This window comes from Rattus norvegicus, chromosome 18 (assembly GCF_036323735.1).
Source record: "Rattus norvegicus strain BN/NHsdMcwi chromosome 18, GRCr8, whole genome shotgun sequence".
Lineage (NCBI taxonomy): Eukaryota > Metazoa > Chordata > Mammalia > Rodentia > Muridae > Rattus > Rattus norvegicus.
In genome coordinates, this window is record NC_086036.1 from 28917773 (window position 1) to 28930648 (window position 12876).

The following is a 12876-nucleotide window of genomic DNA, read 5'->3' on the forward strand; positions in this document are numbered from 1 at the left end:
TTTTACTTTCATATTTTGTTTGATGAAATATATTTTCTCTCTCACTCTATTCTGTGACAAATGAATGTGTGTCAGATATATTTTCTTTGTCTGAGTACCACTATGCACGAATATTTTTAGCAATATTTTGGAATATAGTTTATTCCAGAAATTGGTTTTATGATGTCCATCTATGCACTACTCTGCAAACCTCTTCCTAAAACTATGAACCCCTAAGCTTTCCCCAATAGAACTCGTGTTGAGGATGCAGTAAGTTTTATTTTCATATGCTGTCTTCATATTAAAAATATTTATAACATTATTTATATTTAATTTTCAAGTTAATTTTTGATTTGATCCAATGCATTAACAAAATGTTGCACTTTTTCCTTTCCCTTTTTCTTTTCATGAGAACATTTAGCATTTTCTTTTGTCCCTCATGTGTATCATAGAACAAGACTGTATTCAGCAACTGCATTTGCTGGTATAGCAGCAAGGTATCCTGCCAGTTCATTCATGATGTTTTCTTATTTGATGATTTCTTTTGCTTCAGTAGTACTGATTCTTGTTCCAGTATGAATTATTCACTTTTATTTTAGAAGAAGGATGTTTTGTAGTTCTTGGTGTGATTTTATTTAACAACCCTTCACTATGGTCCCCTTTATCAGAAAGCCTAAACATTTTCCCTTTGAGGAAAGTGTTATGATGGGAGTGGAAAGTCTCTGAAAATTATTCTTAAAGGCTTCATCTCACCAAGGTTGGTGAGGCACACCCTTAATGCCAGCACTCAGCAGAGGCAAGAAGATCTCTGCTTGGTCTGCATAGTGAATTCCAGGAGCAAATAGTACAGTCCTTTTAAAAACAAACAAATGACAAAAAAATTATCTCTCCCAGGAATGGAGAGATGGCTCAGCAGCACTTGCAGTTCTAGCAGACGACCCAGATTTGATTCCTAGCACCCACATGGTCACATACAACCATCGGTAACTCCAGTTCCAGGGCATTTGATGCTCTCTTCTGGCCTCTGTGGGTGCTAAGCATGCATAAAGTACACCTAATACATGAAGGCAAAGTATTAAGACATAAAAATAAAATAAATAAATCTTTAAAAATAGAAAACAGCACCATCAACAATTCCTTTATCTTCTTGTGACATACGATTTCAAATGAACTGTCTTCTACATGCCAAGCTAGCATTCTTTTTATTTCAAGAGATCAAAAATGTTCTAGTCTAAATTAATATTAAAATGGGAAAACTTTATTATTCCCTTAGAATATTTTATACTACTCTGCATGTGTGGTTTAGGTCAATAGGTTCTCTTGTTATCTTAAACAGAGCGGCGTTGGTTTATATAAAGACAGCTTTGTAAGCTAGTTAGGTTCCATGGTATGATGGCTGTTCTTTGTTGTCAACCTGGATCCATCTGGAATTACCTAAAATTTCATTGACTGGGTACAGCTGTGAGGGATTTTTTTTTCTTAATTGAATCATTTGAAGTGGGAAGACCAGATTTTAGTCTGGATCCTACACCTTTAATCTAGGACACTCTTTCTGGTGGTGGCCTTTATAAAGGACATAGAAGGAAGACTTCTAGCTCTTTGCCTACTTGCTCTGGCTCTCGGTGGCACATCTATGCCTTCCCTGGAGTCTTCTTCAGGATTCTGACACACGCTGAAGACCAATTGAAACATTCAGTCTTATGACTTGAACAAGTATTAGATTCTTAGATCTTTCATTGGTAGACAGCCATATATATATGCTCTATTCTATAAGTTCTGTTCCTCCAGAAACCCTGATGAGATGAAACTATCCTACCAACTATGCTTTACTGTAACTTTTCAAATTTATTCCAGCATCACCAAAGCAACTAATCTTTATCTATCATTTTAATTCTGATCTTTAGCAGTTATTTGTCCTTTCCCATTCGCTATGAATTTATTATTCAGTCCATGTTTCACAAATATATCCAAACGAAAGTTGACATTATTAAGGAAGTTGGACAACACAAAATTGTAACAAGAATATAAACACAATGTTGCCTTTGACTGCCAGCTTCCCATGGCTGGTCTCAGTGTTAAATCCCAAAGATTTCTTGATGAAAAAATGCACATTAAATTAAAATTTTATTGGTCACTATATCACACATACTTATGAAATCTATGCCTTTGATTTGAATTTCTATAGGTTTCTTTTTTCCTTTAGTCATAGCTCATGTTATTGATAATGTCTCAGTTATGAAGTGCACTCATGTCACTAAATAATTTAATGCAATATAGTGCAAATGTTGTAATAGCAAATTTAAGAGGTATTTAACCTTCATGGTGACAATATCCTGGTTTGATCTCTGAGTTTTTACTTTATGTTTTTGAGACAGAGTCTCACAATAGCCCAGAGTGACCTCAAAGTCACAGCAAGCTTCCTGCCCCAGTTTCTCAAGGCCAGAATTACAAGCATGACCTATTGTATCTCTCTTGGCTGTAGGCTTTAAAAAGAGAACCTCTGTGTCTCTGTTTTTCCCTGTCTCTTCTTTGTTTCTTTTCTCTCCTTTCCTTTGTTCAAACATATGTATATATGCATTATAGATATGTTTGTTTTTATATTTATTTGATATCAATCAAACATCAAACATGTAAATATACTGAGTTACTGTGTGTTTCTCAAGTTGCTGACTTTATTATTTTTCATTTATCATTTTCCTGTTATTAATTTTTGCAAGGACATCAGCGATTAAATTCAGTAAGAAATCTAGAGTATACAATCCTAAGAGACACAGCTAACAGCTTAGTTAAAATAAAGATATAGCTTTTTTCTTAAGTTCCTTAGAATTTCCCCTAATTTCTTCTAGTATTCTCTCTCTCTCTCTCTCTCTCTCTCTCTCTCTCTCTCTCTTTATTTCTCCTCTTTTTGCCTGTTGAATGCAAGGGTGAGGGACATGTATCATCACATCTTGCTTGATAGTATTTGCGTTGCATTACTAATGCATGAAATCATTGTTAAATTATAATTGTTAGTTGCATGGAAACCTTGGAACTTCAAGACATTAAAATTGCATTTTATTCTTTTATGTTGAGTTTTTAGGCTAGCATTTAAGGGCTTTGGCATCCATTCCCCTTCCTCTTTCTCTATCCGGCTGGTGTCCTCTCTGCCCTTGGATTGTTGGCCTTTCTGTTGCCTTATCACATGGACTACAGTACCTGCTCTATTTTCCACCTCTTCTTTCTCTCTCATGATGCCCTAACTAGTTTTCCAAATACCTTACACATGCAAATTTTAAATCTAAAAATTAATTTTATATGTACTTGTTCGGCAAATATTTCAATCCAAAATAGGAAGGGACCTTCATTTCGGTATGGAGTTAGGCTAAAAGTCATTGGGTCATTTCAATCAGAAAATAGGAAATTAATTTTTCTTTATGAGTCTTTTTTTTCTGAATTTAGTCAACTCAATAGGTTGAATTTTTGCTTGCTCTTTTTAACAGAGCAATTTATTGGTTTAGGATTTATGTCTTTAATCATAAAATAAACTTCATTGTCTTCTATAGGTTTTCATGTAAATTTTAATATATTTTTGTATCTCAGGTAAAAACAAGATAATAAAGCTGAGTTAGACTTAAAATAATGTTTATATCCTAGCCTCTTCACATCAATTTTCTAAGAAAATAAGTATAAACAGACTTGGACTACTGATGTTATTTTTGAATGAAAGTTGATTATTTTTCCATTTAAGTAACAAGTATAATTTACATTGAAGTGGAAATAACATTCACCCTGAGTGGATTCAGTGACTGAACAGAAGCTTTAAACTGGTATAGCCTTACAAATGTGCTCTAAATTTCCTAAAATCAGTGTTAGGTGAATTCACTTACATCAAGTAAATAATTATTTGGATAAAGTAGTAAATAGTTTATTAGCATTGAATTGAAATTCCATTGTGCTGTAGTGGTAACAGGAAATCTGCATGTTGAATCACTCTCTTTAGAGTTAAGTCAAATAATTAGAATAATTTAGCATGTAAAATATTTAGAAAAACACAATTATAGTCTCAGGAAGAGGTTGGATATGAAGCAATCAAATATCATACATTTCTTTAAATTCTCTTAAATGCTGTATCACTGCTACAATGTATGTTGTCCATATTATTTTACACGATGATATAGTTTGTGCAGTAATATATTCTTAGATGTCTATAAAGAAGATGAAATTTTTCCAGGAACTATAATTCTAAGGTAAAACAACCTCTAATTAGTTACTAGCTATTGAAATTAGAACTATTAGAAGCCTTCAATGAAAAGCAAACGAAATCATTCTGGAGCCTGATAAGCGAAGAGAGCAGAGCGCAGTTGCACTTACACTTTGAGCCACAGGGTGCCGTTGTTCTCCAACAAAAGCGCCAACAGTAGAAAATCAGATCCTCTGCAGACCGGAAAGAAGCTGGTCCCGAGCTTTAAAGACTATAAACAGCACTCACATTGTTAATATTATCTTAGAGAAAGAAAATCACTACTACTAAAAAAATCCAAAGACAATATGTTCTTTGTCGCCATGAAATACTGCCATGGATCTTGGTGCCTGCTGCTCTCACTTTTGCTGTTCACAATCTGGGAGCCTGGGAGCGCCCAGCTCCGCTACTCCGTCCCAGAGGAGGCCAAACACGGCACCTTCGTGGGACGCATCGCGCAGGACCTGGGACTGGAGCTGACTGAACTGGTGCCCCGTCTGTTCAGGGTGGCATCCAAGGACCGCGGGGATCTTCTGGAGGTAAATCTGCAGAATGGCATTTTGTTTGTGAATTCTCGGATCGACCGAGAGGAGCTGTGCGGGAAGAGTGCGGAGTGTAGCATCCACTTGGAGGTGATCGTGGACAGACCGCTGCAGGTTTTCCACGTGGAGGTGGAGGTGAAGGACATTAATGACAACCCTCCTGTGTTCCCAACCACACAAAAGAATCTCTTTGTTTCGGAAACGAGAGCTCTAGATTCTCGTTTTTCGCTAGAGGGCGCTTCGGATGCAGATATCGGAACCAATGCTCTTCTGACTTACAGACTGAGTCCCAGTGAATATTTCTCCCTAGAAGTACCAACCACAGATGAGCTGGTAAAACCACTCGAACTAGTGTTAAAAAAACCTTTAGACAGAGAACGAGATTCAGAGCTTCACTTAGTGGTTAAGGCAACGGATGGGGGCAAACCTGAGCTCACAGGCACCTTGGAGTTACATATTACAGTTCTAGATGCAAATGACAACGCGCCAGCATTTGATAGAGCAATCTATCGGGTAAAACTGGTAGAAAATGCAAGAAATGGTACCCTGGTCATTAGACTTAATGCCTCGGATTTGGACGAAGGTTCAAATGGTCAAATTCTTTATTCCTTTGCAGCGGACATTCCCCCTAAGACAGAAGCCACTTTTCATATAGATCCAGTCAGTGGAGAAATTAAAGTCAATGGAAAAATAGATTTTGAAGAAACAAATTTATGGAAGATTCAAGCAGAAGCAGTTGACGAAGGCAGTCCTCCAATGTTCGGTCACTGCACCATCTTAATTGAAGTATTGGACATCAATGATAATGCTCCCAAGTTAATAGTAACGTCATTGTCGCTCCCTATTCGAGAGGATGCTCCCGTGGGGACAGTTATTGCCTTAATCAGCGTGACAGATCCTGACTCTACAGTCAACGGGCAGGTGACCTGCTCCCTGACTCCTCAGGTTCCCTTCAAGCTCGTGTCCACCTTCAAGAATTACTATTCGCTCGTGCTGGACAGCGCTTTGGACCGAGAGACCACAGCTGACTTTAAAGTGGTGGTGACAGCCCGAGACCGGGGCTCACCCTCGCTGTGGGACACAGCCAGCGTGTCGGTGGAGGTGGCTGACGTGAACGACAATGCACCTGCATTCGCGCAGCCTGAATACACGGTGTTCGTGAAGGAGAACAATCCGCCCGGCGCGCACATCTTCACGGTGTCCGCGGTGGATGCGGACGCACAAGAGAACGCGCTGGTGTCCTACTCGCTGGTGGAGCGGCGGGTGGGCGAGCGCTTGCTGTCGAGCTATGTGTCTGTGCACGCGGAGAGCGGCAAGGTGTTCGCGCTGCAGCCTCTGGACCATGAGGAGCTGGAGCTGCTGCAGTTCCAGGTGAGCGCGCGGGATGCTGGTGTGCCTGCCCTGGGCAGCAATGTGACTCTGCAGGTGTTTGTGCTGGACGAGAACGACAACGCGCCCACGCTGCTGCCTCACGGAGCTGTCGGAGCGGGCGGGGCAGTGAGTGAGCTTGTGCCTCGGTCAGTGGGTTCAGGGCACGTAGTGGCGAAGGTGCGCGCAGTAGATGCCGATTCTGGTTATAATGCTTGGCTGTCTTATGAGCTCCAATTCGGAGCTGGCAGTGTGCGCAGTCCCTTCCGTGTGGGACTATACACAGGTGAGATCAGTATCACTCGCGCCCTGGATGAAGTAGATGCGCCGCGCCAGCGCCTGTTGGTCTTGGTGAAGGATCATGGCGAGCCAGCGTTGACTGCCACAGCCACAGTGCTGGTTTCTCTGATTGAGAGCAACCAGGCACCAAAGGCCTCTTCACGGGTGTTGGCGGGTACAGCAGCCTCTGAGTCACCTGTAGTGGATGTCAATGTGTATTTGATCATCGCCATCTGTGCGGTGTCCAGCCTGTTGGTGCTCACACTCGTGTTGTACACTGCTCTGCGATGCTCAGCACTGCCCACTGAGGTCACCTGTGGACCTGGAAAACCCATGCTGGTATGCTCCAGCGCAGTGGGGAGCTGGTCATACTCTCAGCAAAGGAGGCAGAGGGTGTGCTCCGGAGAGGGCCCACCGAAGACCGACCTCATGGCCTTCAGCCCCAGTGTTCCTCCTGGTTTGGGTTCTGGAGATAGTGGTGTCCAGCAAGAAATCTTTGAGAATGTAAGTACAGAAATCTTGGGGTACATTTCATGACAGGTGATGTCACTGATATACTCTGTCGATTCATGATTATATCTTCAGCAGTAAATTTGTGTTGCTTTTCTTGAGACGGCTCATTTAAAGACGACTGGCCATCTCATCTCACTTCCCACTCTAGTCATCCTGGATATTATTTAGTAATTCTTTCTTCATGCTATGTATAACAATAGTACTGGTAGCACTGCTAGCAAAAAATGAAATAGAATGACCATAATTTTTTAATTAAACAGGTATGCCAGAAAGAAGTCAAGGATTATAATAGAAAATACAAGGTGGCAGGGCTCAAATCAGATTTTCTTTTCTTTTTTCTTTTTTTTCGGAGCTGGGGACCGAACCCAGGGCCTTGCGCTTCCTAGGCAAGCGCTCTACCACTGAGCTAAATCCCCAACCCCTCAAATCAGATTTTCAACACTCGGATAGATCATTGTTCTGGGAGTTCACCTGCTAGGACAGGTGTCCTTTGCTCTTCATTATGTTTGAGTATCTGGGAGTACAGTATGATTTAATTTTCAATTTGACTTGGATTCTCAGCTTATTATAAACTATGAAATGATTGGTCAGAGATGGAGATCAGCTTGCCTGAAGCACTGGGTTTCTTTGTTCAACCTTGGCTATCCTAGAAATTGCTCTGTAGACCAGGCTAGCTTCAAACTTAGAGATCCTCTTTTCCTCTGTCTCTTGAGCCACCACCACTTGGCTCCCCCACTTCCCCAAAGCAGGGTTATTGTTACCTTTCATTGAAAAGCTTGGGCCATCTGACCAAATGTTTGAGAAAAAAATTGCTGTGTTGACTTGAATAAGCCACAACACAGTAGAGCAGAGTCAACATCGTTGGGGAAATACTATACTTCTCTTAGCATAGTGCTTGGAAAGCGAACTTATAATCTGATTTTGAAAATATATCCTGATGTTTGAAGAATGACTTAAAAATTCATTTCTGTGGTTTACATTTGTAAGAAAGAACCCCAGAAGTACTCAATATTACTGGCTAAGAGGGCATAAAACTTTGCATTTTAATATATAATCAGTGAGACACGCCAGAAGGATTTATATCTAGTCAAACTCAATTAGTAAACGTTGAGCACAAAGTCCATGAAATCCGCAATCAATTTTTACAAAATCAGTATTAACAATAATTTTGATGAGATACTTTGAGATTAGTCTGCTGCTGGATGTTGAGCTCATTCCAATAGGTAAGTTTAGAGAGAGTATAATATCTTCTCTAGAAATAATTCAGAGATAGATACCTGAACTATCCAGCCAAAATACAAACTATGGGATATAGAGTCACACTCTTTACCTAACTTTTGACTTGGTGTTTACACTGGACCACTTTATATATCCAAAACTATGTGTTATTGGAAACAAACATTTAAGTTAGAATATGATTTTAACTCATATTTGTGATATCATCATCTCTCATGGGTAGAGTTTTTCATATTTATTTCTTTACATTGCATCTCAAACCTCATTTCTTTTTAACAATATAGAGAATTGCTGCTTACTTTTGTACAATATAGATTTGACACACTTCACATGTGTTCAGCTTACTGCTATGTTATATATTGCATTTGAATTGACTGCACTCGATTGCATTGTTTTTCAGTGAATAGAATTCACTGTTCTTAGAGGTGACTGATCATTTTCTTTGTTTTTTAAACCATAGTTTATGAAATTTTCACGTTATTGTAATACCTGTAGGTTGCAGAAGAGCATTTAACACTGAGGTTAGGGTATTACTTGAGCCTGGGAACTCAAAGTCAACCTGGGCCTTTGTTTCTCAAAGAATTCCTATATAACATAATGCTAGAGGTTTTTCTGAATTATTTTCTGCTCTAAACTTGTGTGGTATCGTCTTTTTCTTCTCAACTGCTAATGTGTATGAAAAATAGAGAAAACATAACTACATCTTCAAGAAATGAAAATTAAATCTGGATGTGGTAGCATAGCCTTTAACAGCAGCACTTCAGAGGCAGAGGCAGAGGCAGAGGCAGGTGGATCTCTGATTCAAGGTCAACTTGATCTACAAAGTTCCAGGACATCCAGTCACACGCAGAGAAACCTATCATAGAAAAATAAGCATGATCTCATGTACTTAGAGAAGACATAATAAAATTTACTTACATTTTAAATGAACTCTTAATAACAAACCTCACATTTTTCACTGATATCATTTCCCATGGATGTATTTTTACTGGGTTAAGAAAACTAATGTCAGTTACGTGGAAATATCCAAATGGTGCAGAGACTTTTCTGGAGACATTGTTTCTCTCAGGGAATGATATTTCATTCTGTGGTTTAAAAGTCTGCCTTTGTCATCTAATCAATGATTACATAAGTAAAATATCACGATCTCATTACTGACAATACGACTTGTGTGAGAAATCATATATGTCAAATGCAGAATTCATCTAGGTCAACAGGCTTTTCCTTTGTGAATTCTGTTTCAAATTATAAAACTGGAAAACATTTGTTTCCTTATTCTGTAGTGGACACAAACTCAGTGATCCATTACAAGAAAACAACAATCAAAAATCAGAGCTGAAGAAAGTAAGAATGATATTGCTGATAACACCATGTAAATATTAATACTAGGAGAATACTTGGAAAGTTTCACCACAAAGAAATGATGAATGTTTGATATGATGATGTATCAACTCTGATTTGATCATTACACAGTAGATACATGCATCAATACATAGCTTGCACCTCGTAAATCTGTTCGACGAGATTTAATTTTTAAAAATATAAGAAAATGCTACACAGCTAAGGGACTAGCATACAGAACATTGTTATTATGGAATTTCAAGGGCTGAGCACTTGCCTAACATCCACTGTAGTCTCAAACAAAACCAAAGCGCAAACAGCAGCAACAAACTAGGTCCAACCGCTGGGACCATTGAGTTCCCTGGCAGTCTAAGCAATAAGGGAGACTACAATTATAACAATTCAAATCTGATAATATTTTATATTAAATAAGATGTTAGGTAACTGTTTAACTCCACAATTTTACTTTTACAATTTTACTGAAAGAAGTGAGCCCTCTTTTTCAAGTGTTTAGATAAAAGAATAATTTTGTAGATGTAAGTCAAAAAGGAATTTAATTTGATGCTATTTAATTAAAAAGTACAACCTTCACATATGTTCCATTTTCATGTGGCTTAAAATCAAAATGGTCAATAAATGTGCATTTTTCTAATTATTTTGGTCAAACTATACAAGATGAGGAATTCTCCAGTGGTGGAAGTACACGAGTACTCACAATTTCAGGCACAAGGTGTCGCTCTTTACTTGGTGGAAAGAGTTCATTCATAGATTAGTCCGAAGAGTCCTGCGCTCCACAAACAAAACCGACTCCATCATTCTGAATGCCGCTTTTAACGGGATCCTTTAAAAATTCTTGAGAATCAAGCGAAATTTCAATCTGAAGACAAGTATCTGATAAGTCAGCGAAAGGAGACATTTTGGGGGCCGATTTCATATGCAATGTTAGGTTTTCAGAGAAGGGGATCCTGCACTCCGCCACCTCTGCGCTGGTTACTTCTCCTCACAGCCTGGGAGATAGGGAGCGGCCAGCTCCACTACTCCATCCCTGAGGAGGCCAAACACGGCACCTTCGTGGGCCGCATCGCCCAGGACCTGGGGCTGGAGCTGACAGAGCTGGTGCCCCGTCTGTTCAGGGTGGCGTCCAAGGACCGCGGAGACCTTCTGGAGGTAAATCTGCAGAATGGCATTTTGTTTGTGAATTCTCGGATCGACCGGGAGGAGCTGTGCGGGAGGAGCGCGGAGTGCAACATCCACCTGGAGGTGATCGTGGACAGGCCGCTGCAGGTTTTCCACGTGGAGGTGGAGGTGAGGGACATTAATGACAACCCGCCAATGTTTCCTCTTAGAGAACAAAGGCTGCTGATTTATGAATCCAAGCAACCGGACTCACGTTTTCCGCTAGAGGGAGCATCTGATGCGGACATAGGGGAGAACGCTGTATTGGTCTACAGATTAAGTCAAAACGAGTATTTTTCTTTAGAATCATCAACCAATAGTAAGCAGATTAAACGACCGTCACTTATATTAAAGAAGACTCTAGATCGGGAGAAAACTCGGGAACTTAATTTGCTATTAACAGCCACAGATGGCGGAAAACCAGAGCTCACCGGTACAGTTCAGCTTTGGGTTCACGTCTTGGATGTTAACGACAATGATCCGGTGTTCGATCATTTAGAATACAAGGTAAGAGTAATGGAAAATGCTGCCAAGGAAACTCTTGTCATAAAGTTGAACGCCACGGATCTAGACGAAGGTGTAAACGGGCAATTGGTATACTCTTTGATGTCCATTAAGCCCACTGGGAGGCACTTATTTACTCTAGATGAAAACAGCGGAGAATTGAGGGTCAACGGCACCTTAGACTACGAAGAGAACAAGTCTTATGAAATAGAAGTGCTGGCCACGGATAAAGGAGCACCTCCAATGGTAGGTCACTGTGTAGTCTTCGTAGAAATCTTAGACACCAATGACAACTCCCCTGAAGTGACACTAACTTCGCTGTCCCTCCCAGTAAGAGAAGATGCGCAGCCAAATACAGTGATTGCTTTAATTAGCATATCCGACCTAGATTCTGGTATCAATGGCCAAGTGACCTGCTCTCTTACACCCAATGTCCCCTTCAAGATCGTATCCACCTTTAAAAACTATTATTCTCTGGTATTGGATAGCAGTCTAGACCGCGAGACGGTGTCAACCTATGATTTGGTTGTGACAGCGCGGGATGGGGGTTCACCTTCACTGTGTGCCACCGCCAGCGTGTCTGTGGAGGTGGCTGACGTGAACGACAATGCACCTGCGTTCGCGCAGCCCGAACACACGGTGTTCGTGAAGGAGAACAACCCGCCTGGCGCGCACATCTTCACGGTGTCTGCGGAGGATGCAGACGCGCAGGAGAACGCGCTGGTGTCCTACTCACTGGTGGAGCGGCGGGTGGGCGAGCGCTTGCTGTCGAGCTATGTCTCTGTGCACGCTGAGAGCGGCAAGGTGTTCGCGCTGCAGCCTCTGGACCATGAGGAGCTGGAGCTGCTGCAGTTCCAGGTGAGCGCTCAGGACGCTGGTGTGCCTGCCCTGGGCAGCAATGTGACTCTGCAGGTGTTTGTGCTGGATGAAAACGACAACGCACCCATGCTTCTGCCCCACGGAGCTGTCGGACCTGGCGGGACAGTGAGCGAGCTTGTGCCTAGGTCGGTGGGTTCGGGCCATGTGGTCACCAAGGTTCGCGCAGTGGATGCGGACTCTGGTTACAATGCTTGGCTGTCATACGAACTACAATTGGGAACAGGTGGAGTACGCAGCCCCTTCCGTGTGGGTCTGTACACGGGTGAGATCAGCACGACACGTGCCCTGGATGAGGTGGACGCTCCTCGACAGACTCTATTGGTGCTGGTGAAGGACCATGGTGAGCCAGCACTGACAGCCACTGCAACTGTATTAGTGTCTCTTGTGGAAAACAGTCAAGCTCCAAAGTCCTTTTCACAGGCATCAGGGCGTGCTTCAGCCCCAGACGCATCGCTGGTGGATGTCAACGTGTATTTGATCATTGCCATCTGTGCAGTGTCCAGTCTGTTGGTGCTCACGCTGCTGCTGTATACAGCGCTGCGCTGCTCGGCTTTGCCTATGGTCAATGAGGCCGCTGGGGGGCCTGGGAAACCCATGCTGGTGTGCTCCAGTGCGGTGGGGAGCTGGTCCTACTCACAGCAGAGGCGGCAGCGGGTGTGCTCTGGGGAAGTTCTTCCCAAGACAGACCTCATGGCCTTTAGCCCCAGCCTACCTCCCAACATGGATAGAGATGAAAGGGAAAGGCAGGAGTCAGAATCAAATCACCCTGGACAGGTGAGTTTTCTACAAATCCCACCTTTCTGGTAAATGTCTATAAATTCAGTTAGAATTAAGTTTTAT

General features: G+C 41.6%; 1 protein-coding gene across 15 annotated transcripts in view; it reads left to right on the forward strand.

Moving 5' to 3' along the window:
* Pcdha4 (protocadherin alpha 4) overlaps positions 1-12876 on the forward strand; it is a 431954-nt gene that overhangs the window by 229499 nt on the left and 189579 nt on the right. The window contains exon 1 of one of the 15 annotated variants that reach the window (XM_017600823.3): positions 2-6891. The exons of 13 other annotated variants lie outside the window; for them this stretch is intronic. In XM_017600823.3, the coding sequence (XP_017456312.1) occupies positions 4507-6891 (2385 nt within the window). In that variant the 5' untranslated portion in view covers positions 2-4506. Of the gene's footprint in view, position 1; positions 6892-8920; positions 12811-12876 lie in introns of those variants that run through there. One more of the 15 variants, XM_017600818.3, reaches the window with a different exon arrangement.